Genomic DNA, 27,935 nt, shown 5'->3' with positions numbered 1-27,935 from the left:
TAGTTCCGTATTTGTACAATGAATAGCTTCCGTGTTTGAGCGAGTTGAATGAAAAATGTGAGATTACGAATGTGATCTGTGACAGACTCGGTAGACCACACACATCGAGAAACTTCTCAATAAGGAGGGGGGGGGGGGCGGGGATTGGTAAGCAAGAACTCCCTCGTCGGAGAATATGCTTATTCATACGAAATTGAGATATTTCTCAGCGAATGTTCTGTTGCTCTGAGAATCTTCTCCGGAGAATGTTCTCTACTTTATTCATAAAACTCGTTTACGCTGCATTTGAGAAACGCAACAAACTGTTCAAAGCAAAGATATCTCTCGCATGAGCTACAGGTTAGAAATCGTTCACTTTGACGTAATGAACAAAGCGTGTTATCAATGTCGCAGCAGTATTTGACAGCCTCTTACTCACGCCGCTTTACTTAGCTCTCGAACATTAACTCTAGCAATATCAACGACGCGTAATACCAAGGGGTGTGTATTTCGTGCCCACCACAAAAAAAGAAAAAAAAAGTTTCGTTAAACGTGTTTAACGTCTACTAACAACAAACTTTTTAGAAAGGTAATGACATGTAATTAGGGTACAGCAACTGAAAATATCTTTTAGCACTATCTTAACCCTCTAAAGGTAAGGTTGGGGTTGGATCCGACCCCAGCGAGTCTGTTTTGTTTATAACTCCCCACTCCCTTTTCTGAGAGCGCTGTGGTCCCAGCTACCCTACCAGCCAGTCGTCCCGAGAACGCCGAGGAGGCCATGTCGGTGTGGTGAGTGACCTGCAGCTGCCCTTTCTATTCGAAACCTACATTACCCGCGCTCGGATTGGATCCGACCCCACCTTACTGTTTACGTCACACTTATTAGTTTCTTTTCAGGGGAGGATTCAACACCATATTGATGTTTACATTACATCTAAGTTTTGTTTTCTCTTCTAGTATCTTACTAAAATGGCGCATCAACTTCTTAGAACTCCTGAGGAGATATACAACGAGTTTCTCTGACAGAAGGCTGAGTCAGAGGATGGCGACAATATCGATGCAGAAAACTGTTCAGAAAGCTAGGATGATGTATTATCTAATACTGATGACAAGGATGATGTATTTCATTGTGCGGCAGGAGCAGTCAAGTTTGATCATTCTCAGTCAGATGTAGATGATGAGAGAAATTTTGAGCTAGGTAAAGACATAGAGACAATGTGGACCAACAAACCCATTTCTACGACACCAGCGTCGAATATTATTACTCATCTCTCTGGTCCACGTGGGGAAGCAAGGGGAGTCACTAGTGAATTAGAAATATTTTTATTATTTATAGATTCAAAAATTATAGAAAAAATTGTTTTGTACACAAATCTTGAAATCGAGAAATCTAGGCAAAAGTACAATACGGTCCAGTGGTTTCATTCACCAACAGAGAGCGTTGAAATAAAAGGGTTCATGAGTGGTGTCCTATAAAATTCTATGCTCAGTGTAGATGAGACGTTCTCAGCAACCTATCGAACCTCCGGTATTGATAATAAAACTTTTTCCCATTATTCACTTTTTATTTTACTCCGAAAAAACGATATTTGGAGGGTGGGGTCTGATCCAATCCCACCTTACCGTTTATGTCAGGAAACTTCACCTTACCGTTAGAGGGTTAACAATAGCAACGCGTTTTCCTAACGTTGACATCCAGTGGAAGAGTACTTTATGAAGATTATAAATAACTTAAAAAATACAAATTTCGTTAATTGTCATTGATCTTCATTCAGAACACATTTTTTAATGTTATGCAGATATGCAACAAGCGCACTGAAACTATAAATACAAATACAACTTTGGCTGCGAAAAGTCACATACATTAGTAAGACTTAAATTTTTGACTTCGGTTTTACTGAAATATTTAAAAAAAGGTTCGGAATCTAAAATAAGAAATCATTAAAAACAATACTCCTTGAGCTAGGTTTCAGTGGGGCGGAGTGAGCGACAAACAACCGATGCACGCGAAATTTAAAAGCTGTACTTTCGGAAGGCTATGCGCGCGTATTATGAGATTTATTGTCCAAATTCTCGAGCGGAATCGAGTGCTGAGGCTGATATCTTTCAAGAGTGCTTTTCTCCCCTTCAAATGTGAGGTCGAGTTGGTGTCGTTCCCGTGTTAGCGTAAAATGCAAACAGCGATATGCGTAAGTGACGTGACATGTTCGGGCTGATATTGCTGACAAGGGAACCTCCGCATCGCACCCCCGTCAGATTTAGTTATAAGTTGGCACAGTGGATAGGCCTTGAAAAACTGAACACAGATCAATCAAGAAGACAGGAAGAAGTTATGTGGAACTATGAAAAAAATAAGCAAAATATACAAACTGAGTAGTCTATGTGCAACATAGGTAACATCAAGGGTAATGTGAGCTCAGGAATGCCGTGGTTCCGTGGTTAGCGTGAGCAGCTGCGAAACAAGAAGTTCTTGAAACTTCCTGGCAGATTAAAACTGTGTGCCCGACCGAGACTCGAACGCGGGACCTTTGCCTTTCGCGGGCAAGTGCTCTACCATCTGAGCTACCGAAGCACGACTCACGCCCGGTACTCACAGCTTTACTTCTGCCAGTATCTCGTCTCCTACCTTCCAAACTTTACAGAAGCTCTCCTGCGAACCTGCAGAACTAGCACTCCTGAAAGAAAGGATATAGCGGAGACACGGCTTAGCCACAGCCTGGGGGATGTTTCCAGGTTCAAATGGCTCTGAGCACTATGGGACTCAACTGCTGAGGTCATTAGTCCCCTAGAACTTAGAACTACTTAAACCTAACTAACCTAAGGACATCACAAACATCCATGCCCGAGGCAGGATTCGAACCTGCGACCGTAGCGGTCTTGCGGCTCCAGACTGCAGCGCCTTTAACCGCACGGCCACTTCGGCCGGCCGGGATGTTTCCAGAATGAGATTTTCACTCTGCAGCGGAGTGTGCGCTGATATGAGTTTCATATCAGAGCACACTCCGCTGCAGAGTGAAAATCTCATTCAAGAAGTTCTTGGTCAACTATTCCTTCAAGTGAAAAGTTTAATTTTTTATTTTCAGACAATTATTATCTGCCTTTTTTGGGAATGATTATCACATCCACAAGAAAACCTAAATCGGGCAAGGCAGAAGAATCTTTTTACCCATTCGGCAAGTGTACAAGTTAGGTGGGTCGCCAACATATTCCTGTCATGTGACGCACATGCCGTCACCAGTGTCGTATAGAATATATCAGACGTGTTTTCCTGTGGAGGAATCGGTTGACCTATGACCTTGCGATCAAATGTTTTCGATTCCCATAGGAGAGGCACGTCCTTTCGTCTACTAATCGCACGGTTTTGCGGTGCGGTCGACACTAAACTTATTACAGTGAACAGAGACGTCAATGAACGAACGGGCAGATCATAACTTAGCGAAAACAAAGAAATTAAACTTTTCACTAGAGGGAAGACTTGAACCAAGGACCTCTCATTCCGCAGCTGCTCACGCTAACCACGGGGCCACTGCACTTCTGAGCTCACATTACCCTTGATGTTGCCTATCTTTCACATAGACTACTCAGTTTGTATATTTTGCTTATTTTTTTCGTAGTTCCACACAACTTCTTCCTGTTTTCTCGATTCATCTGTGTTCAGTTTTTCAAGGCCTATCCACTGTGCCAACTTATAACTAAATCTGAGGGGGGTGCGATGGGGAGGTTCCCTTATGAGATCTGCTCGAGAGAAATTCCTGCTCCGTGGCTGTCGCTAGAGAACAAGGCAAGGCAGGAGCGCTGCTGGGGTGATGCGGCTGCGGCGTTGTGGCGCGCGACACTCACTGTTTGCTTGGGCGCGTGGTCGCCCTCCGGGGGCGGGCCGGGCGGCGGCGCGTGCGGAGCCTCGAGGCCGGCCTTCTTCTGCTCGGCCATCTTCTGGATGGCCAGGAAGCGGTTCTTGCGCATCTGGATGCGCTTCGCCATGTAGCCCACCGTCGCGTACTCTGCGGGCACAGTCGCTTCTGTCACATAACCTGCGCTACGGATAGAATAAGTTGCGGCAGCGCCGGTGACCACTAAACTAAAGGCCCGTCCACACGCAACGATCTGTCTGCGCAAATGTCTGCGCACATCACATCTGCGCAGACAGATCGTTGCGTGTGGACAGAAGATTTACACCAACCTGAGGTGTGTGCAAATCTGGAAGTTGGAGGTTTGAGCGAAACCTCTCAAATATGTGGGTTCAAACCACATCTGCGCAGACAAGTTGGAGCGTGTGGACAGGAGATAGCCGCAAATCTGGCGCGAAACAGCTCTTTGCTCAGTCTAGTGTTTGTATTTGTGCGCTCAGGGCATTAAAATGGCTGATACTCGTCAGTTTTCTCGAGAGTTTGTAAGTGAATTCATTGAAATATATAGAAACCACCCATGTTTGTGGAAGATTAAAAGTAAAAAATATAGTGACCGAGACAAAAAGACAGCAGCATACAATGCTCTAATTGAAAAATTGCGGGCAGTTGACACCTCGGCAAACAGAGAAACAGTAATAAAAAAAAAAAAATAAAAAAAAAATTCGTTGCGAACTGTTTACCGAAAAGAGTTATACAAAGTTCAGAAATCTAGAAGATCTGATGTAGGAGTAGATCAAGTATACCAGCCAACGTTATGGTATTTTGATCTGCTTGGCTTTCTTAGTGATCAAGAAACGCCAAGACCAATCAGGAGTACAATTGAAGATGAAATTGGAGTGTCAATATACAAGTATTTTTTCTCATAATATGAGGGGTTACAAGCTTTAAGAGATAATTATAAGTTTCGGCATCCATCCGCAAATAATTTCGCCAGCCGTTAGGTTCGCCCTGCAACTCTCGCAGTAAATTTACGTGAGAAAACTGCTTTCGCTTTAGCAGCCACTGTCTACACCATTTTGACCGCTTTCTCTGTTTCCTGCGGTTGGTCTGAATTTTTTTGCAACACAAGTTGCGAACACAGACCACAACAGAACTTCCTCCATTTCTATATTTCAAAATAACTGAATTAAATTTTTGACGTTTACGGGGAGCGTAGTCGCTTGCCACTGATATTTCTTTTCTACACCGACAGATGGCGGGCGAGTAGTAGATTGGGGTTTGTGTCGTGTGAACACAGCACATCTGCAGCGATCTTTTGCATGTACAGACATCTGCGCCGATGTCTGCGCAGACAGATCGTTGCGTGTGGACCGGGCTTAAGGAATTATGCAGGATTATTCTGCACTCTACCAACACATTTCCACAAGTTTATCGAGGTTATTGGCATGTGTAGGCCCAGTTGCTCTTCATAGAATAGTTCGTTTGGTTTGTTACCCTGGTTATCTTTATGGCTTGTGACGGTACGTCACATAAATGGACATTTGGAGAAAAGGAAAGGAAGTTTTTGTTACGAGACGTGTCAATTATAAATTATTTCAAAACTGTGTACGTGTGTGCGATGTATAACAAATAGTAAAGAACGTAAATTATTATTATCAAAACACAAATATCCATGTAATTAACAAAACACAGTTTTTTTGGTATAATCACTGTGGAACATAGGCCATGAAGATACGTAACGTTAGCGACAGCCCCGGACGGTGCACAAGTTCCGCCCAATCACCCCCCTCCACATCAATCCATATCCTAAGCTCCGCCCATAGTCTGCCGCATGCTCCAACATCAAAGTTGTTCGTATCACAGATATGCCAGTCATAACAAGGGAGAAAATCAGTAGTTAGTACGAAATACAGTTTTTCCTGTACCATTGTGAAAAGAATTAGAAATATGTTCATTAATATGTGAGTTGAAAAATCATCAATAAGAAAGAAAAATAAAAATGGTATCCACACTGTCTTTTTTATTTCATGAGCTTTCATCTGCACTATATAAAAAAATCTGATATTTGTTAACTGCAGTGAGCGCAAATTTCCGTCACCTCGCGCAGTGTAAGAAATTCTGTTGGGAAATATTAATTGGTAGTATCGCCAAGGATGCTGTCCATTATCTCGATTGTCTAACGTCAATGTTGTGCATAAACAAGGCAAAGTCGATGTCTTTGTTTGTTCATGATTACCTCATTAAGACTAAAGAATATAAGAGTGGTATAATGTAGAAATGCGTAATGCAAGCAGTCAGATATTTCACAGTGACATTCTTCATTAATATTTGCCTGTGTAGTGGGTGAATTTTTACTTGTGAACTCTTATGACTGCTTGCTCATAGCAGACACAAGATTACTTTGAGTTCTTCATCAGAATTTGAGAGTTTTAGAGCTGCCTATTGTTAAACATATGTACATAATTTCGTCAGTGTCATTCCAACACATCTTATCGTACTTTAATGTCTGTTAGATATCAGTTTTGACAGCAGTTGGCCACAACAGTCAAGATTAGGTACCTTGTGTATGATAACTTTATTGAGAGTGCATATCTATGTTTCACTTTGACAGTATTACACAAACTGCTAAGAAGTACTAACAGCACAACTCTGCTAGTATGAACAACCGCGGTAAAACAAAAAACGACGAAAAAAAAACACGACAGCGACGAGAACTACCAAATATATTGATGCGCTCTTGGTTGGTGTGGTGGGGGTAGGTGTGGAGGGGGGGGGGGGGGGGTAAATGGGCGGGGCTTGTACAAATGTCCGGGGCTGTCGCTAATGTTTCCTCATGAAGATCAGAGACAATGCTCTGATTGAACTACCTCTCCTGTTTTTGTTTCGTCTAGCGGTAGGCCGCCATTGTAGTGCTGTCTGATAATTAACGTAAGTTTTATCTGTATTTTGAAAAATATAATAGAAATTGTTATTAGAAAGTGTGTATTATTGACTTAGTTGTCACCTATCATGATCGCAACCATTAATTACAATTAACAAAGTTTTTACAGGACTTTGTAGTGCAGGGAGCTCATCTCCCCTAGCAGGATTTAGTCAGCCATTACGCTGACTGTATTATTTAATTAAAATTTCATATCATAATATTAAATGTAAATGCGAGAGGCTTCTCAATTTTGATCTTTCATTAATTTCAAAGTTAAAAAAGTCAAAATAGATTTCGTTTGTTAATATTTAGAATACTGAGTGAGTTCAGTATGTTTCATTTTGGCCGCCTAACGGCAGACGAGATTCTCTCCAGTTTTGCCTTGCAAATAATGAATATTTAATATTGAAAATCATTACCTTCCGCAATATCTCAGTTAATCTTTATGTAATTTGGTACATAAATAACCAGTAGCCCCTGAGACCCATATTAATAATTACAGTTTGCGTAAGAATACGCATCTTTTCTTTTCTAAATAGCAGCGCTCACGCAAACTATGTGTTAGAAGGCGGCCAGTCGCGCGCTGTGTTTAAAAAATATTATATCGTACGTACTTCGGGGCAGCCGATGTCCGTACGAGTGTTATCGCGGTATAAGTTAATTAAAAGTCTCATGCTAGCCCACAATTTTTAAGGCCACCCCAACCAAAATCATAAAATAATGAGGACCTTGATGTTGAAAAAACTAAAGATATCGAGGATCCTAACTGTAAAACGAGTGAATTGGACAATACTGAAGAGCAGCGAATGACTTGAGAAATGATGCATGTTGTATATACTACTATGAGCAAAACTGACAAAGCAGAAGTAAAATGAAGAAATATATCAAGGAGGTTAACAATGACAAAATAGAAGAATGCTTTAGGAGTATTGCCAAAAGTGTGGAATCTCATCGATAAAATATCGAAGCTGTCAGTAAAATTGAGGGATCCACTAGGAAGACTGACAAAAGGTGGGATTTTACAGATACACAATTGGAAGCTTTTGAGGAAAATACGGAAAAACCCATTAAGAATATTAACAAATCAGAGTGCTCATAAATAAAAGAATAGAGGCACGTGATAAAGAGATACGCAGTAAAATGGACAATATTAACAAAGAACATAAGTACATAAATGAAGATGGCAATGAAACTGAGAATATCATCAGTACTTTGCAAACTACTCTTATTGTTAGTGAAAAGACTGAGGAATGTAAAAGGATATTTTTTGATATAAATAATAAGCTAATTCCAGACGAGCAGGTATGGGCAAACTATCATTTTAAAACTGACTCTGTTAAGAAATTTAATTACAGTAATATCTAGAAGTACTGGTATTTGGCGTGAGGTCAGTGATTTTAATAACGTACGCATTGAACTATCTGCTGAAAATGTAAATAAAATGTAAAATTCGAAATTGAAAAGGAGGGTTACAGTGAATAATGATAATGGAAAGATTATCAATAAAGACCACTATTTGAAAGCCGGTAATTTCCACAAATTTGTTACTAAAAGAGAAGTATGCCACATTGGGAATCGTAGAAATAAATTGGGGATATTTTGAAGGTCCTGTATCAAGTGGTTGTTTCGTCAGAAAAAGCAATAAACGGTATTGGTTGCAAGAGTGTGAGTTAGTAATCAAACGATAATGGGAAGGGAACATTCTCACCAAGAAGAATGAGAGACTTAGCAACAGTTTTTCCAGGAAAGGAAACCCCATATGTGAGAAACAAAATGGTTCACATTTTCGTGACACTAGACAAAACTGTGATTGTGACATGAAACAATGATTAAAGGTGTTCACGTTTTCATGGCAAGATACAATATAATGATTGTGATAGTGAGAACTTGTCAGGAGTTCAAAATTTCTTGATAATAGCGAATATGATAATCATAACAAAGGAAACGTGGATAGGAGAAAACAAAAAAAGGAACGAGAGTAAAGGGAACTATCAGATAACTGTGAGTGTTAAAGTTGGTGGAACTGAAACAGTTGCGATCATCGGATGTGGGAGCAGTTTATGCACCATTGCGGAAGGACCTTAGAGGCAAATACTAAACAGAGTACCACAGTTTCAAGTACTAACGTTTGAGGTCATAGATGCCATTTGAGGTAACAGCGAAACATTAAAAGAAATAAATATTAATAGAAATGAAGAATCAAGAAACAGTGTTTTAGTTTTACTATAGGAAAGGATCTGTTGGTAGACTATACTTACGTTATAGGTTCTGAGAAAGCAAATATGACAGTGAAGGCAAGTCGTACAAAGCGTGAGATAAGATGTGCAAACATTATTAGTCCTTGCAAAAAAGTGCAGAGAAATTATGTTGGGTGGAGGGAATGAGTAAATGTATTTAATGGGAATGCAATAAAAATGGAATTACCTCACAGAAATGAAAGAGCGCTCAGAGCAATATTGAAAACTTACAGGAAGGAAAGAACAGTCAAATGAATATCGAAACTAGAGAATCAAACAATGAAATAAGAAATGAAGTAAAGGAAATTAGAGCAATTAACATAGTTGTAAAGGAAGAGTTAATGAATTTGTTTTTGAAATACCAAAATGTTTTTTCAAAGAAGGCGAGTTTAATGATAGATGTCGGAAAATTATTCAATACTAATGACGAGACACGATTTCTATGAGCGTTTTGAAGGATTGTACGTCGTGAGCAGCATGTCTCACCCAGACGCATTAGAAGTAGGACATACTAAGACCCAGTCAGAGAAAGGGACGTATAACTTAGTAGATACCAAAAAATGGCGCGGTAATTAGTAGAAAGCCGCTTGGCTATAATGATACAAATGTCATGTACTGCAAAAAGCACCTCCATTGTGGACAAATATAGAATGGTTAAAAGGCAGAATACTGAGTGGATTTAAGTGTGTACTGTTAAGTAATTGAAACTAAGCCAACAAATGTAACGTAAGATGGTACCAAGATACTTATTATGATTAAAGTTTGTTTTGTTAAATGTTTATGAATGTAGAAGGGGCTGCCAGGACTCAATGAAAAGCTTGTTACGGATGAATGCAGCCGAGTGCGTGATAGCGTAACATTTAAAGGGCGGCGAACAGAGGTGTCTTGCTGCTAATGACCCTGCAGAATGCAAGAGCAAGCTGTCAGTGTTGGAGCGAGCATTGAAGTCAAAGTAACGTAAGCATGGACGTGTCATTATAACAGGTGTTTGTAAACACAGTTTGTAAATATTGACTTTATCGTCGGATGAGTTTATACCCTCGTAAGGTAACTAAAGAATATTATTTTATATATAAAAATAGCAAAACAATACTTTTCAATAGATTTTGGCAATTTAATAATAATTATCTGACACTGGGGCAAGGAAAGTTAATAATTCACAAGCATTATCAATACGTAGAAACCGAGCGAGGTGGCGCAGTGGTTAGACACTGGACTCGCATTCGGGAGGACGACGGTTCAATCCCGCGTCCGGCCATCCTGATTTAGGTTTTCCGTGATTTCCCTAAATCAGTCCAGGCAAATGCCGGGATGGTTCCTCTGAAAGGGCACGGCCGACTTCCTTCCCCATCCTTCCCTAATCCGATGAGACCGATGACCACGCAGTCTGGTCTCCTTCCCCAAACCAACCAACCAACCAATACGTAGAAAATATTTTGTATGCTTTGTCCAAAATGTTTCTTTTATGACATGTAAGCTTAATATAAGCAGCGATGCCTGGAATCATGAGAACAGTTGAACACATGAGGACCAGATGACTGAGGCTGAAGCCAAAAATTGAAGCAACGAAAAAGATGTAGTGGGAGATTGCGTGATTTTGACTGTCAACACTGTGCCATGATGGCATCACAAACCACAGTACCAATAATCAACACATTCAATGGAAGAGTGTCAAGATGTTTAAAAAATATCAGTGGCGTGTGTTCTTCGAATAAAGGCCTCATAGTTGGAAGGTGTTGCGATTAATGACAATGAGCAGTAATAAATTGGAAAGAAAGGTAAATATCCCGTGTATAGTGCAGATATGTAAGAACAGTAGGTAGCTAAACAGTATTCACATGGATTTCTATCAGATTGCACCCAGAGTGCAGAAAAACATGTGTAATGTTTGTCGTTGTTTGTACAGGTACTGTAAATATCAGATTTAAATAATAATTATTTGCAAAACTTTGTTTAGCAATAAAAACTTAAATTTTTTATATTGTACAAGTTGAAAAGAGAAAATACTGACAATGACTACCTGTTTTATTTTTTTCAACATCGAAAACGCATCTCACTTTGGTAAGGGTTTTATTGTCTTAAATTATTAACTAGAAGTAGTATATATTGTATGTTAACTTCACTGCATTTGTGTTTAACTAAACTAAGACTGGTAATGGGAATTATTATTGTGACAGCATGAAAAATAGAATTTGAATATGTCGTAATCTGAACGAAAAGAATGCACATCTGATGTATTTCTGTAATTTGAAAAAATTGTTTATTTTGTAGTAAGAGTTGCAAGAAATCAGTTAATGAAGAATTTGTGTTTACTCGTAGTTCATAATGAAAATCACTTTCTTAATTACTACATTTAAGTAATCAGTCAACAGGCTTCATTTAAAATTATGTTTTTAATACTTATGGAAGGCATAAGTGTAGGGCATAGAGAAAAATTTCAAAAAGTAAAGGCTGGTCCTAGATAGTTTAATACCATGACCCCACACGTTTTCGAAATTGAAATTTTGTTTCCAAAAAGCCGCAATTTGGAAAAGAAAAACCATAGGGGTATGTGACATTACTCTTATTTTAGATAAAATTTTGTTTACTAACGCTATCTTTGTGTTGGGAAGCTGCAGTTAACAGGAATAAGTCGCTTTATTGAACAGCAATGTACAATTTTATAGTAATGAGTGGCAAATAGTTCCCACATTCAAACCACAGGCGGTGAAACTGGTCATAAGACATGGTACTGAATACTCAAATCCTATTTGGTTGCCCTTACAGTACTTTCATTACCATTCTTAGATAATAAACAACAAATACAATAAGGTTAATACACAATATGCCGTATTCCAAAGCAATCTTGGAAGTCAATAAAACCCTTACTAAAATGAGCTGCTTTTCGAAGCTGAACAAAACCATATATTTTTTCTTTTATAATTGTACCTTACCAAGTGCAGTTCTTGTCACCAGATTAAATTTTGACAATAGACATTATATAAAGCTTGTTTTTACAGTACCTCTACAAACAAAATAAACATTTCACTCGCGTTTATCTGAGCCCTAGTTACCATCTGAATATATATTTACTTTCCTTTTCACTTTTTACGGTGCATCGTCATTCATCACAACTCTTTCTGAAGCATTTACGAGACTATGGTCATTATTTTAGAAGACACGCCACTGAGATTTCCTTAGCCACATTTCAATCTTCCATTGAATGTCGTTATTCTTGGTACTGCTGTCTGTGGTGCCGTCATGATGCAATGTTGGCCGTCAACATCACACAGCCGCAACTTGTACCTTTTTCTTTACTGACAGGGTCTCCGATTTTTGGCTTGAGCCTCGAACATCTGGTCATCATGGCTTCAACTTTTTCTATGACTCCAGGCATCATTGATTATAATATGTTTTCCTGCACCAAAGGTACATATTTTGGACAAAGCGTACAAAATAGCCTTTATTTTTTCACAATGCTTGCAAATTATTAACTGTTCTTGCCAAGTATCAGGTAATTATTGTTAAACTCCCTAATTTATCGGAAAAGAATATTTTACTGTTTTTATAAATAAACTAATACTCTCTAGTTGTCTTACAAGGATATGAACCCGTCCCTCGATAAAGTCAATATTTACTTATGTGTTAACAAACACCTCAAACACGCTCCATTGATTACGTTTTTGTTATCTCATTACTTGCTCCAATTTTACAGCTGGTTGTCGCGTTCCATAGGCATTAGCAGCAAGCCATACCTCTGTCCGCCGCCCTTTAAATGTTACGCTTGTCCGCACTCGGCTTCATTCATCCTACACGAACTTTCCATTCATTTCTGCCAGTCTCTTGAACATTGATAAACATAAGCAAAATAAACGTTACTTTGCACATCAGTGTATTTGTCCACCTATGACATATTAAATGCTAAGCGGAGTCAAGTGTCATTAAAAATTTGCTGGTACAGTGCCACTATCCAGTAAATTATTTTTAGCAGGAGGCAAATGGTAATTATTGTTATGCCAACAATGTAGGAACATTTCTAAAGTTTTACAAAAATGTACTAAAGATATACCCTAGATTTTTCATACTTGTTGCAGTAACATGCATGTTTCAAACTGTATCATTGTGACTTATTTTACGGTGTTTATTAATAAATGCATCGTTGTAGCATCTTGGCATCCATTCACAGCCACATACGAGTACAGAGATTGCCTGTATCTCTCAACGAATCCAATACGCTACAACAAGAACTGGTTCAAAGGACTATATCAGCAAGACATAGAACAGGTAGGGAGATCTGATAGTCGATTGCAGTCTCGGTTGGGAAGGAACGACCACATGCACGTCGCCCGTACCACTTTCCACACACTCGTGGCTCGACCCGGAAACATCAATGGATGTTTGGTAATGCGGGGGGGGGGGGATTTGGAACGTCTGATCCCTTATTAGCCACTGCGTCGCACAATCGACAATCTAAAGCCGCATCCACAACGGCCTCGCCGTGCCTCTAGGCCAAGAAGGAAAGAAGTTCTTCGCAGGAAGGCGTTGCCGGGGTGGACGTCAAACTGTGCAGCTCTGTGCCGCTCTGCATAACAACGAACAAGTTACGCACTTGCAGTGCATCAAAGGAAACGGTTCGTACGTGCGCGCTCAGCGCTCAATCTGGACCCTCAATCTGGACAGTGTTTCCCGCTTTCCATTTTTATTAAACCTCGCACGCGCAAGATGGAACTTTGCTGGGCGCACTGTGCTCCATTCTGCGCAGCTATGCCCGGGCTTGCGCCGTTCTGCTCTGCTCTACGCCGCGCGTTTGTGCGCGGTGCGTCTCGTCCGGCGTGGACGCAGCTTACTCATAAGGCTGTAAGAAGAATGGCGAAGCATGTCTGCCTTCGTTCAAAACTAACATCTCCACGTGCAGACATAGTGTTGTTGAAGTACTCATTCACCTGCCATTGGGCACATGAAGGGTTATAATTGAAAGATGACAAGTGTCGGCTGATGAAGCCGACTATGCAACTGTGGTATTACGTCTTCCTGTCAGTGATTCAAATGCTACTCTCTCGTCTCTGTATACGGTAATGCCCATGATGCATGGTGAGAGTGTGAGACCCACGTAGTCTCCAACTATACCTATACGCATATTATATTAATTCTGCCATCGAACTGATGATTACCTAAATGCAGCAAGTAATTCGAAATATACTGATGAGCGAAAATATTGTGATCTGCTGAATATATGAATTGTTACATCTCTGGAACACAATAAAGCAGCCATTTTGTGTAGCATCTGTACGACAGTTCCTTGCTAGGTTTTAGGAGGTGTATAGCACCAAATGTCTCTGGGAAGATCATGCAGTTCGTGTAAAATACAGGCGACCTGTTTGTGAGAGAGGAGCTGGAAGCTGATAACGTTCCAGATATGTTCCATCAGATACAGATCAGGCCAATTTGGTGGCCAAGATAACAACCTAAGTTCACTATCATGCCCTTCAAGCTACTGCAACATGATTTTAGTATTGCGACACCGACAATTATCCTGCTAGTCAATGAGATCATCGTCGGGGAAGACATCAGGTGGGAGCGGATGTGGGTGGTCTGCAACAGTCAACACATATTGTAAAAGTAAGTGTACAGTGTGCGTACCGCTAAAACTCAGAAATGAGTCCTGGTACGATCAATTGAAGTAGCCCTTTATCCCCCATCCATGAAGAAGGATCCCGCTTCTACCTGAAGGGCGTGGTTTGAAGGTAAAAGGGCTGGGAAGTTTCGCTCTCTAGAAATTTCTAGATCATTCCAGAACGTTAAGGAGTATTTGAAAACATTCCATTCGAGACTATTTTCGAGCATTCCGCAACACTCCAGAAATTTCCAGAATGTTCTATAACGATCCGGGATGTTTCGGAATGTTGGGGAACAGTCTCGAGCATTCGGGAAGGTTCCAGAATGTTCGAGAACATCCAGGAACATCCCAGATCATTGTGGTACATTCCAGGACATTCTCGAATGTTGCGGATATTACAAATTTTTCGAATTTCCTACTCGAGAGCAAGCTACGTGTAAGATGCAGGAATCTTTAAAAGGTTGATGCCACGCTATTTTAAGGATTGTCCCAGCGCTTTGTTAATTGTAAAACTGTAGGCTAATTTGATTGGAAATTGCCAGCTTTTAAATTGGAATAGCAGTTCAGAAGAGATGAGTGGTATTCTGGTAATAAACAATGTGTATCCTTTGTTCTCTCCAGTTATAAGTTCGGCTTCGATGATGTTATTCGATAGCTGACGGTCATCCCTATTCCATTACATAGTTTTGGTGGGTTGAGATTTCTGAGTAGTGGGATCGGAGATCCAATTTTAAGTCGAAGGCAGTTTAATGCATTCCTGGTACTTGCAAAGAGTTTAGAAATTCTGTAGGGAAGTTCACACTTTCTTCAATGTTCACCATAGTGTCCATCGATTTTTATATTCTCTCTTCACCGGGAATTTTCTTTTGAATATTGAAGTTGATATCGTTAATAATACCATTTTTAGTTGCCTTTCAAACATCCGGTCTGAACTGGTATAGTGGGAACAATGTTTAAATAAATACGGTCAGTGAGTTCGTTTTCAGCATTGTCTATGTTTGCAGAAATGTGCTGTTGTTTCGTCTTTCAATAGCTCAACTTTCATATTTTTTTTTTTTAGTCGCAGTATTTGTATGCGTGGCGAGAGATCTGATTTTATAAAGCATGCATTGACCTCGTCTGCTGGTGTTGACTTGAGGATAACTGGAAGTGTCTATCGAAAATTTCCTGGGAGTATGAGTGCTACACCCATCACTTCAGAGTTTCCATGGCTTCAAGTGAGATAGCATTCTTCTCAGAAGACAATTTTAGCTTGCTTTAGAAGTTCACCCCGTCCAGATGCTCTTGACATTTTACACACCGGGAACTGTTCTTCGGCTATATTCAACGGTAGTTGTAGGGCGGAATGGGCACTTCGTCCTCCTTCGATAAGTGTGGCTGCAAAGCTGAATGATGCCAGTGCAAGTGCGATGTGTTGTTTAGCACGTATTTCCGCCGGCAATAGATTTATTAGAAACATTTTCCCGGTGCCGCCTGGTGCTTCCAACTAAATAATTCCGCCCGTGTTGTTGCCGATCCGGTAGTTGATAACGTTATAAATTTCCTTTTGATTGTTACTGAGGAGTGGTTTGTTGTGAGCAATGTACTGAAGTAGTTCGTTGATGTAACTTTTTCCTTTGTAATTTCGAAGTTTAGCGCACTGATAACATCTTTTCGTGGTACTTGCATCCCTAGTTGTACTAAGGCATTGCACTACCTTTCGGCTCCTCCCTTCGTCACTGATAAGAAACTGACGTTCGAACCCACGACGGGTCTTGCTTTGTACACCTCTACCAATGGGTAGCCCCACCAGTTGCAGAACATACCAACAAGGCTTCGAATGGTCCGCAACGTTCCAGAACATTCCACAACGTTAGAGAGTGTTCTAGAGTGCTCCACACTGATCTGGAATTTTCAGGGAGATTCCAAACATTCTGGAATCTTCCCGATTGTTACAGAAGATTCCAGATCATCCTGGGGCATTTCGGAACATTTTGGAATGTTGTGAAATGCTCACTGATAGTCTCGAATGTTCTGAAATGTACTCGAAAATTCTCGAATGTTCTGGAATGTTCTAGAAATTTCTAGAAAGCAAAACCTCCCAGCCCTTATGTCTTCAAAGGCAACCCCTTCAGGTAAAAACGGGAACCTTCTTTATGGACGAGAGATAGTGGGCTACCGCACCATATAATCCCCTTGATCGTACCGGGACTCGTTTCTGAGTTTTAGCGGCCCGCACATTGTACACTTACTTTTATAATACGTATATATATATATATATATATATATATATATATATATATATATATATATAAAGTCTTACTGCGGACAATGCACTTGCCGACGGTTTTCACTTAACGAGAGAGAGCTGCGACGTTTGCGTAGAGTTGTCAGTGCTAACAGACATGCATCGCTGCGTGAAACAACAGCAGAAGTCAATGCGGGACGCACGACGAATGTATCCATTAGGACAGTGCGGAAAAATTTGGCGTTAATGGGCTGCGGCAGCGAGAGCTTTCGCTAACAGCACGACATCGGTTACAGTGCCCCACTTGGATTCGTTCTAGGCGCTTCAGTCTGGAACCGCGCGACCGCTACGGTCGCAGATTCGAATCCTGCCTCGGGCATGGATGTGTGCGATGTCCTTAGGTTAGTTAGGTTTAAGTAGTTCTAAGTTCTAGGGGACTGATGACCTCCGATGTTAAGTCCTATAGTGCTCAGAGCTATTTGAATCATTCTACTGACGAATTTGGCTACAAACTGTTGATTTCGATCAATTTCCTTTATTTTGGACTACAGTGCGTTTAAGATAGTACAGAGGTAAAGTCCATTTGCTGAGGAGCCTTAACGCTAACATGCTGCACGTATATCTAATTTGATGATCTGACGCATCACTGGATAACATTGTTCCTCCTCAGCTATTTCAGTTTTACATCTATTCTCCACAGATATCTGTGGCTCGAATAGGGCGCAGTGGTGGATTTCTGTTGTGATATTACTACATAATTGAGAGATATCCTTTCCAATGGTTGCGTGGTGCTTCAGCTAGTGATAATGTGATGTGCAATGATTTCAGTAATCATGTAGCTTGTTACTATAACACTTACCATCGAAAAATGTACTAAACATAGACCCGTGAGTCGTATTTAATAGAGAGGATCTAATTAACTGTAATCTTTGTGTAAAATATTTCGATGCCACAATATCAACAACATAGTCACGTTCGAACTTTTGCGCTGCTGACTGAGGAGTAGGGTAGTGTTCGGGGTGAAGAAGAGCTTAAATCCTCGTCCGGCTGTCCAGATTTCTGATTATCTAAACTGATCGCAGTAAATGGGTTCCTTGAAAAGGCCAGGACCCAATTCCTTCCCCATCGTTTCCTATCTAATCGTACACTGCACCTCTAGTGACCTCGTCGTCGACGGGATTTTAAACCTATTTTTTCCTTTCCTCCAACACATTGTTAGAAAGCATTGGGTCTAAAGCAGTGATCCAAATCATTATGACAGCTGTCCACCACAGGATTTAATGCCGCGTGGTGGCTTGCGGCCACGTGACGAGGTAAGGAAAGAGTACAGGCTATGTAACTAGTTTATTATAGACTTTACAGTCACGATCAAGTGACCACCGCTTATGCTCGGCGTCAGCGTGCCATAATCATTCACAGACTGCAGGTTCCAGGACTAGCAGTTTAAGGTATATAAAGCGTGTTGGGGGCGGGGGGACACGCATAAAACAGTGAACAGTGCGGAATCGGAGTGATTTATCAGATGTCCACAAGGACATGATCAGTAGCTTTCGGGCCAAGGGTGGAAGCATTTCCGATACGCCTAAGTTTGTCAACTTTCCCTGTAGCACAGTCGTTAAAGAATACGGTAAGTGGAAAAATTGCGCTATCCAAAACCGGCGCTGAGGCAAATGTAGTGCACCATGGGCCGTAGATTTCAGTGGTGGACAATGGCTGCAGAGAGGTGTACGGGCGAACACTGATGCAACTATTGAGCAACTGAACGCGCCGATGAACCAAAGGGCTACCAACAGTGAACGTTCCTGCATAGAGACCTCCGCAATAGGTGTCTGGTTCATGTACCCATCGTAACTACTGTTTATCGACGACGAAGGCTGGAATCTGCACACCAATACCGCAACTAGACGTCCACTGAGTGGCGAAAGGTGATCTTTCCACATGAATCACATTTTATGCTACGTCTAACTGAACTGTTACCGTCGTCGGAAGGTCCAGGCCGGAGGAGGGAGCGTCATGGTGTAGGGAATTTTTTCGTGACATTCGCTGGGTGATCTTGTCATTCTGAAAAGCACAATGGGTCAACACGAGTATACATCTATCCTTGGGGACATATCCATCCCTACGTGCAGTTTGTTTGTCCTCGACATGGAATCTACCAGCAGGGCAAAACAAAGTGTCACATAGCTCGCAGTGTACGTGCGTGGTTCAGACAGCACCAGGATGTGCTTACCGCACTTCCCTGGCCACTAATTTAAACCCAACCGCGAAACTGTCGGACCATCTTGATCGGGCTGCTCCCGCCATGGATCCTCAACAGAGACATCTGGCGCAGCTGACCTCGACACTGGAGTCAGCATGGCTCCACGTCACTGTCGGTACCTTCGAGAACTTCACTGACACTCTTCATGCACGTCTCCAGCTCCACATGCATGTCAGTACCTTTCAGACCCTCATCGACTCTCTTCTTTCACGTCTCGCAGTGATCCACACTGCAAAAGTTGGTTCTTCAGGGTTTTGACTGTTGGTCACATTAATGTTGCTAGACAGTGTAGGTACAAACGAAAGAGGCAAATTGAAGACTAGGAAACGATCAAATAATCCTAATAAACAGAGTTCTGGAAACGACACAATACAACAGAGAGCACGAAATCCTCATAAGAGAGTCCTAAAGGATCCCAAATTGCAGATATGCACTTCCACGCATTACAAGATGTGTTCCACACGGCCACTGTTCATGTGGAAACAGGCTTCAGCACATCTCCTCATCGACAAATATACATATTCAAAACTCCTATGCATGTTCTGAATGCATTAACAACCGTCGATAGTACATTCACAGAGGGGTGGAAAACACTAAAGCTTTTAAATAATCCCAGACAAAAATTCAGTGGGTTCAAGTCGGGGAACCTGGGACACCACGATGAGGACGAGCCACGACTGATGCACTTGCCGTTGAACATTCGTGCTACGCATTACCGAACGACCACGTGTGTGCCAGTGCATCATCCAGCATTTACGTGTCCTCTCACCATTAGGAACACCATCGAAGTAGTCGGTTACCTTATATTACAGTAAGGCTGCAAGGTAGAAAAACAGATGGCTTCCAGACCCATATTTCTTAGTATTGCTGGCTTGTTTCATTGTCCTCTACTCGCCGCTTTCGTTTGTATCTGTAACAGTCAAACACCCTGTATAACCGGAGCAGAGACGAACGCGGAATCGTTCCAGCAAAGATACTGACATAAGCGGCATTGACAAGGAGGAGATTTTTGTGGCCAGGAGTCGGGGAACGAGCATCTCGGAAATCGCGAAGCTGTTCGCGTGCTACTGCCTTCAGCGCCTATGGACAGCATCTGAAGGATGGTGAAACTTTGAGCAGGTGACAGGGAGAAGGATTTCCACGCCTCGTCACAGACCATAGAGGTCAGCAGAGCTGTAATCTGTGACGTCCTCGGTTTGGCGTCGGACGTGGCCTATACAAAGGATGATATGCACCTCATCTGAAGGTGCATACGAAGAAGTTGAGCCCGCAATGGTTGCCACGTTTATAGACTCTGCGCCAAAAGCGCTTGAGACATGACATTCTACACATATACTCTGCAAACCATGTTATGTTATGTTCCGATGGGCACTTCGTGAAACTCTGTCACTTCCCCTTTCCTGTTCCAGTTATGAGCGGTATTCGTGAGAAACGAAAGTTGACAAGTCTTCATGTAAGTTCAATACTCACTGATTTTACCTACATGGTAGTTTCGCGAGATATGTGCATGAGACAGCAACATGTTGTTACACTTTTCCAGGAGGTTTCTTTGTAATATATAATAAGTAAAGTCCTCTCAGTACTAATATTAAATTTTTTGGACTTCAGTATGTTTTCGGAGTTTAATGATATACACTATTTGATTTGAACATTTGACTGAATATTGTGTCCCTCGCTATTGGTGATAGGCGTTGAGGATATGGAAGAAAGCTCAGCGAAAGCACTTGCAGACGAAGTGTGAACTGAATAGTAAGCTCCATATAAAGCAACTTCGTGCCGACGAAATCTTTCAGATTTCAACATCGTCAGTCTAACAATAAATTAACACCAGTTATCGGGGCCTCGTCAGTGAACATTGTTCGTCGTAGAAGCCATTAATTGGCTCAAAAATTCTTTTTTCGATGGGATTATTTGAGGGCGGTAAGTGAAAAACTTTACATAGTAATGAGGAGGCGCGTGAGGGGATAGGAGACGCTACACGGTTGAGCCAGTGCAGGTAGACCGCCGGTATGTTAGAACTATAGTTTGTACCAATCTATTGCTGCAAGGAGAGATGAGGTATCAGCATGGAAAATTTTTGAAATTTGTGGTATGTTCCTATGGGACCAAACTACTAAGGTCATCGGTCCCTAGGGTTAAACACTACTTAATCTAACTTAAACTTACTCTAAGGACAACATACACACCCATGCTCGAGGGAGGACTCGAACCTCTGACAGAGGGAGCCGTGCGAACTGTAGCAAGGCACCATAGACTGCACGGCTACCACACGCGGCTTGAAGTAGATATTTACGGTGAGTTAGTATGGGTAGAGGTAATTCTTGGTAACTGGAATAAAATAATAATTGGATTCTTTTACCGACCTCTTAGCTCAGAAGATACAGTTGTTAAGGTTCTAAGGAAATTTGTATCTAATTTCAAACACGTACCCGACTAATACAGTTATAATTGTTGGTGACTTCAATTTATTCTCTATATGTTGGCCAAAATACATGTTTAATTCCGGAGGCACCAATGAAACATCGTCCGAAATTGTGCTAAACGCATTCTCTGAAAATTATTTCGACCAGTTAGTTCCTGAGCCTACTCGAACAGTAAAGGGTTGTGAAAACACACTTGACCTCTTAGCCGCAAATAATCCTGAGCTAACAACGAGCATCATGCCGGATACAGGGATTAGTGAACACGCGGCTATCGTAGTGAGACTGAATATTGTAACCCCCACATCCTGCAAAAACAAAAGAAAAATATAACTATTCAAAAAAGCAGATAAAAACACACTTGACGCCTTTCTGGGAGACTATCTCCACTCATTCAAAATTAACAACGTACCGGTAAGTACAGGCAAGATGGGGCTTGAATTCAAAGAAATAGTATCGAAACCTACTGAGAGATTTGTATCTAATAAATTAACAAACTAAGGAGCTGGTCTCCTTGATACAGAAAACGAGACAGATCACTGTTGCAGAAGCAACGAAAATTCATGCAAACTCCAAACGAACGCAAAATCTCCAAGGTTGTCGCTCTTTTACAGAAACCAAGCTTTAGAGCGGACTTCAATGCGAGATGCTTATAACAGTTTCAACAACGAAACTTTTTCTCGAAACCTGGCGGAAAAGTCCAAAGAGATCTGGTCGTACATATAACATGTTAGCGGCAAGACTCAATCAATGCCTTCTTTGCGCTATTGCAATGGAAATACTATCGATGATAGTGCTGCTGAAGCAACGTTACTAAACACAGCCTTTCGAGATTCGTTCACCAAAGAAGACAAGGTAAATATTACAGAATTCAAATTATGAATAGCTTTCAACATGAGTAACTCAGAAGTAGATATCGTCGGAGTAGAGAAGCAACCTAAATCATTTAATAAAAGCAAGTCATCTGGTCCAGACTGTATACTAATTAGGTTTCTTTCAGGTTATGCTGATGCAATACCTCCATACTTAACAGTCATATACAACCGCTCGCTCGACGAAAGATCCGTACCCAAAGACTGGGAAGTTGCGCAGGTCACACCAATATTCAAGAAAGGCAGTAGGTGTAATCCACTAAATTACAGGCATATATCATTAATGTCGAAATGGATCATATGGTGTTCGAACATTATGAATTACCTCGAAGAGAACGATCTATTTACACAGTCAACACGGACTTAGAAAACATCGTTCTTGTGAAACACAAATAGCTCTTTACTCACCGGAAGTGTTAAGTGCTACTGACAGGGATTTCAAATTGATTCCGTTTTCCTAGAGTTCCAGAAGGCTTTTGACAATCCACCTCACAAGCCGCTTGTAGTGAAATTGCGTGCTAATGGAATATCGTCTCAATTATGTGACTGGATTTGTGATTTCCCGTGAGAGAGGTAAGAGATCGTAGTAACTGACGGTAAGTTATCGAGTAAAACAGAAGTGATTTCTGGCGTTTCCCAAGCTAGTTTTATAGGCTCTGTGCTGTTCCTTATCTATATAAACGGGTCAGGAGAAAATCTGAGCAACCGTCTTAGGTTGTTTGCAGATGATGCTGCTGTTTATCGTCTAGTAAAGTCATCAGAAGATCAAAATAAATTGCAAAACGATTTAGAAAAGATATCTGTATGGTGCGAAAATTAGCAATTGACCATAAATAATGAAAAAATGTGAGGCCACCCAAATGAGTGCTAAAATCCGTTAAGTTTCCGGTACACGATGAATCAATCAAATCTGAAGGCCGTAAATTCAACTAATTACCTAGGAATTGTAATTACGAATAACGTGAATTGGAAAGGACACATATACAATTTTGTGGAGACCGCGTTTCGTTGGCAGAATATTTAGAAGATGCAACCGATCTACTAAGGACATCGAGAAAGTTCAAAGAAGAGCAGCACGTTTTGTATTATCGCGAAAAAGGGGAGCGAGTGTCACTGAGATGATACAGGATTTGGAGCGGACAGCATTAAAACAAGGGCGCTTTTCGTTCAGCGCAATCTTCTCACGAAATTTCAATTACCAACTTTCTCCTGTGAATGCAAAAATATTTTGTTGACACCGACCTACTTAGGGAGCAAGGATCATCATAATAAAATAAGGAAAATCAGAGCTCACACGGAAAGTTATGGGTGCTCGTTTTTTCCGCGCGCTGTTCAAGATTGCAATAATAGAGAATTATTGCGAAAGTGGTTTGATGAACCCTCTGCCAGGCACTTACATGTGATTTGCAGAGTATCCCTGTAGATTTAGATGTAGATGTTGAAAACAACTTGTTTTTGCTCTGTTCCAAGTCTGCGTACAAAAATTATAATCCTTTAGAGCAAACTATTCCTCCCGAAAAGTGGTGACATTGCAGTTCATACCACCTGGAACCACAGGACAAACTCAGCCTCTGGATCTTTGTTTCTACAGTGCGTATAAAGCACATTATCGCAAAAAATGGCTCTAAGCACTATGGGACTTAACACCTGAGGTCATCAGTCCCCTAGACTTAGAACTACTTAAACGTAACTAACCTGAGGACATCACACACATCCATGCCCGAGGCAGGATTCGAACTTGCGACCGTAGCAGCAGTGCGGTTCCGGCCTGAAGCGCCTAGAACCGCTCGGCCAAAACGGCCGGCATATGTTATCGCAATATCTGCAGCTAGAGAATAGACAGTTTCAGGATAAGCATTCGGTTGCTTGTCATCACATTTCATTAGTTTTCATCACCCCGTTACACCAGCATGATTCTACATGCATTCTTTATGAGTGGATACCTAGATGAATATCCTGCACAATTTGTGACTCCCAAGGAGTCGTGTGAAACTTTGTGATTACTGTGGTGCTCCATTTTTCATTCAGTGTTCATGGCGCAAGTTAAGGATTTTTTCTGAACATTTCTTGAATGTCGACGATGTCCGTTTTGCGAAGTGTAATACATAATCCCATAGAAGGTTGATTTCTGCACCTTGTAGACACTCATTTTCTTTCGCCTTCCTGATGCACATGTTGAGTCATTAGCAGCTAATATTTTTCCTCTTACAATTCTTAACATAATACTTTCAAATGAACCTTACTAATGATTGAACTGGCGACCTTGCAGTCATGGAATTCCTTGTGAATCTTCTCGTCGCTGGCGGCATGTGCGTAGAGACCTATGCTCACTATTCATTCAATCATTCACACTTCTTCTACTGTGAATCACATTGTGCTTGATTTCTCCGTATGTGACGTCAAGGCAGGATGTGTGTGCTCACTGCGGCCAAGGATATCGAGTGCAGCAGCGGACCAGCCGGAACTTGAAAGCAGGCTAGTTTCTCGTGGGTGGGGGTGGGGTGGGTGGGGGGGGAGGGAGGGGAGGGGGAGGGAGGGGAGGGGGAGTCCGGTGTCATCTTCGTTCTCGAGTGGTTGATTCTTGAGTCTCGTGTAGGGCAGCGAACTGGTCGGAGCTTGAAGACAGCGCCTGGGAAGACTATGGGCGGGCGCTGGCTGACAACACACTGACAGCGGTATCGAATGCACCGCGTTGCCCTGACCGTAGTTGGCTCGGTTCCCACGTGGCCTGTTCCTGGAGTCTCACTGTTAGCACTAGAATAGCTTGGAGCTGGGGCCATGGGTGGCTGCTGACTGCCAACATGCAGACAGCGACGCCGAGTGCATGGGGGATGAGCCGGCAGATGTTGTGTTGGCTTCGAGAATATCTGATGTACTCATATGACAGGGAGCAGTGGAACAGCCCGGACTCGGATTGGAGCCGAGACGCTGTTGGCGGCTGATGACGCAAGAGAGAGATAGAGAGGGGGGGGGGAGGGGGGACTTCAGGTGCTTGGAGAACGGGCATGCTGGTGTTGTGGTGCCCGTGAAGACTTCGTCTGGAGTACACGGAAGTGACATGCCCCAATATTGCGTGCCGCGTATACAGGACTGCTCAAGAATGGTCTTAGACTTCGCAGTGTGCAATTAATAATTCCTTGATGTCAGTTATGCATTCCTTTTGCTTATCACCGTGATTTCGCTTAGTGCGTGTTACATTTTTGAGACTGTGTGGCTAATTGCAGATCACCATTTCAAAGGCTGTTGCACAGACACTATCGTTAACCCAAAATGATACTGCTTACATTGATCAGTGTCACTGCAACTCATGTGCTGGGAAGGCCTTTTAATAGATTAATATTCATACTGCTAAAGCATTTATTCATAAATTGCCAAGTTTTGGCCGGCCGGGGTGGCCGCGCAGATCTAGGCGCTACAGTCTGGAACCGCGCGACCACTACGGTCGCAGGTTCGAATCCTGCCTCGGGCATGGATGTGTGTGATGTCCTTAGGTTAGTTAGGTTTAAGTAGTTCTAAGTTCTAGGGGACTGATGATCTCAGCTGTTAAGTCCCATAGTGCTCAGAGCCATTTGAACCATTTTTTTTTTTGCCAAGTTTTGGAACAAGTAGCGCACTAACTTTCCTGATTAGTGTTTACTTATGTTGCTTTCTTAGTAGGCTTATTATCTGTTATTATTCTATTAAGTTAGACGATACATGAATGTCCAAAGAGGTAGGTTTTCAGTCCTTGTAAGAATATTGTCTCAAGCCAGGATTGTGTGTGTGTGAGAGTGCGCGCGCGCGCGTGTGTGTGTGTGTGTGTGCGTGCGTGTGTACTTCGTTGTGTTCATCCAGGCTACATTTATTTTTTATTGTTAATTCTGTATTTAAATTTCTGTCACAGTTGTACGTAATTTATACTGATGACTAGTCTAGAATGTAGTCGCTCATTTTCAAACCAAACCTGCTCAAAAAGTGCTTATCAAAGCAAAATGCCACAGACATACTTCGGTAATGCCCACAGTTCACATATCGATGCAACAGATACGGAGTAATCTTATTATATGCCTGATACATTCAACGGAAGAAACTGCAGTTCCATGTATCACGCATTTAATAACATTGCTCCGTATCACTGTTTATTGTGTGGACGTTACCCAAGTATGCCAGTGGAACTTTGCTTTGATAGGCACTTTAAATGCAGGTCGGTTTGTAAATGAACGGTCATGTTCGAAACTATCAACAGTATAAATTACATGCAATTGTGACCTAAATTTAAACAGAGAATTATCAAAACTAAGTTGCTGGTCCATCCCCAACAAAATGTTGGATCTATGTATTTTAGCTGTGAAGATATCTTTGTATCTTAGGTCAGGATTCTAGCGTACACGTATTGATTTATTTAGTAAGCAAGGATTTATAGAATTTAGAGACAGAACTCAGCTACTGATTTTGAGATTTTGTAATACACCTTTGACGTGTGATTTACTTTCGGCCTATGTTGCTACTTACAGTTCCCAATGTTTCACCATCATGAAGGAAAGCCTTTAGGTATGTGAACAACTCAAGCTACAGAATGAATTTTTCACTCTGAAGCGGCGTGTGCGCTGATTTGAAATATCCTGGCAGGTTAAAGCTGTGTGCCGGACCAGGACTCGAACGTGGGACTTTAGCCTTTCGCGGGCAAGTACTCTACCGACTGAACTAACCAAGCACGACCTACTATCCGCCCTCCAAAGTTTGCTTCCGGAAGTACCTCATCTCCCTCCTTGCGAACTTCACAGAAGTTCTCCTGCAACCTTGAGGGTTAGCACTCCTGTAAGAAAGGATATTGCTGAGATAGGTCGAAAGTCATGCTTGGATAGCTTACTCGGCAGAGCACTTGGCCCCGAAGTGCAAAGGTCCCAGGTTCGAGTCCCCATCTGGCGACGGTTTCAATCCACCAGAAGATTTCTACTCAAGTTATGCATTAACAGGGAAAATCATCATTAGTGGCTACGTCACTGAAGTATGCTGATAATAAATTGTGACTAGCACCAAACTGTTGAGATTGATAATTGTGGTATAAGTCACTTAATATACGGGTGTTAAGAGAAAAACTGTTACTCTGAACTGCTCCTTCTCCTATATCATTCAGCCGCTGTTTTTATCCAATACTTCAAACAAAACATAGATGCACACGTACCACTATCAGCTTTCATACGTGTTGGCGTAAGTCGGACCCACCTAATACAAATTCTAGAGCTACACAGAATTTACACAAATATTCTGGTAAATTGTAGGAGTGGCTAATGGTGTATTTTTTACTTTGTTTTTAAGTAGTTGGGGATGTTTAATTTCCTGTTCTTTGTCCACTGACAAAGTGTTACAGACTTTTACACCAGAATATAAACCACCATTTACAACCTTTGATAAGGATGTACAGTGTCAATGGAAATTGTATCTACTTCTAGCATTGTAGTTGTGCGCCCATGTTATTAACCATAAATACCATTAGGGACTATATCTGTCGCCATGTAGTTGTAAGAAGCTCTAGGCCCATGCAGAAGCTTCTGACCAACATTCATATTCCACGCTTCTGTATAATGTCC

The 27,935-nt window shown here is 41.6% G+C and overlaps 1 protein-coding gene across 5 annotated transcripts in view; it reads right to left on the bottom strand.

Annotated features, from left to right (window-relative positions):
• Positions 1-27,935, bottom strand: part of LOC126481279 (gamma-aminobutyric acid receptor subunit beta) — a 593,225-nt gene that overhangs the window by 14,357 nt on the left and 550,933 nt on the right. For all 5 annotated transcript variants that reach the window (XM_050104914.1, XM_050104915.1, XM_050104913.1 and 2 more), the window contains exon 8: positions 3,823-3,983. In XM_050104914.1, coding sequence (XP_049960871.1) covers positions 3,823-3,983 — 161 coding nt within the window. The remainder of the gene's footprint in view (positions 1-3,822; positions 3,984-27,935) is intronic.

The sequence above is a fragment of the Schistocerca serialis genome, chromosome 5, assembly GCF_023864345.2.
Source record: "Schistocerca serialis cubense isolate TAMUIC-IGC-003099 chromosome 5, iqSchSeri2.2, whole genome shotgun sequence".
Taxonomy (NCBI): Eukaryota; Metazoa; Arthropoda; class Insecta; order Orthoptera; family Acrididae; genus Schistocerca; species Schistocerca serialis.
The sequence above is the reverse complement of the archived record's forward strand: the minus strand, read 5'-3'. Positions and strand labels throughout refer to the sequence as shown.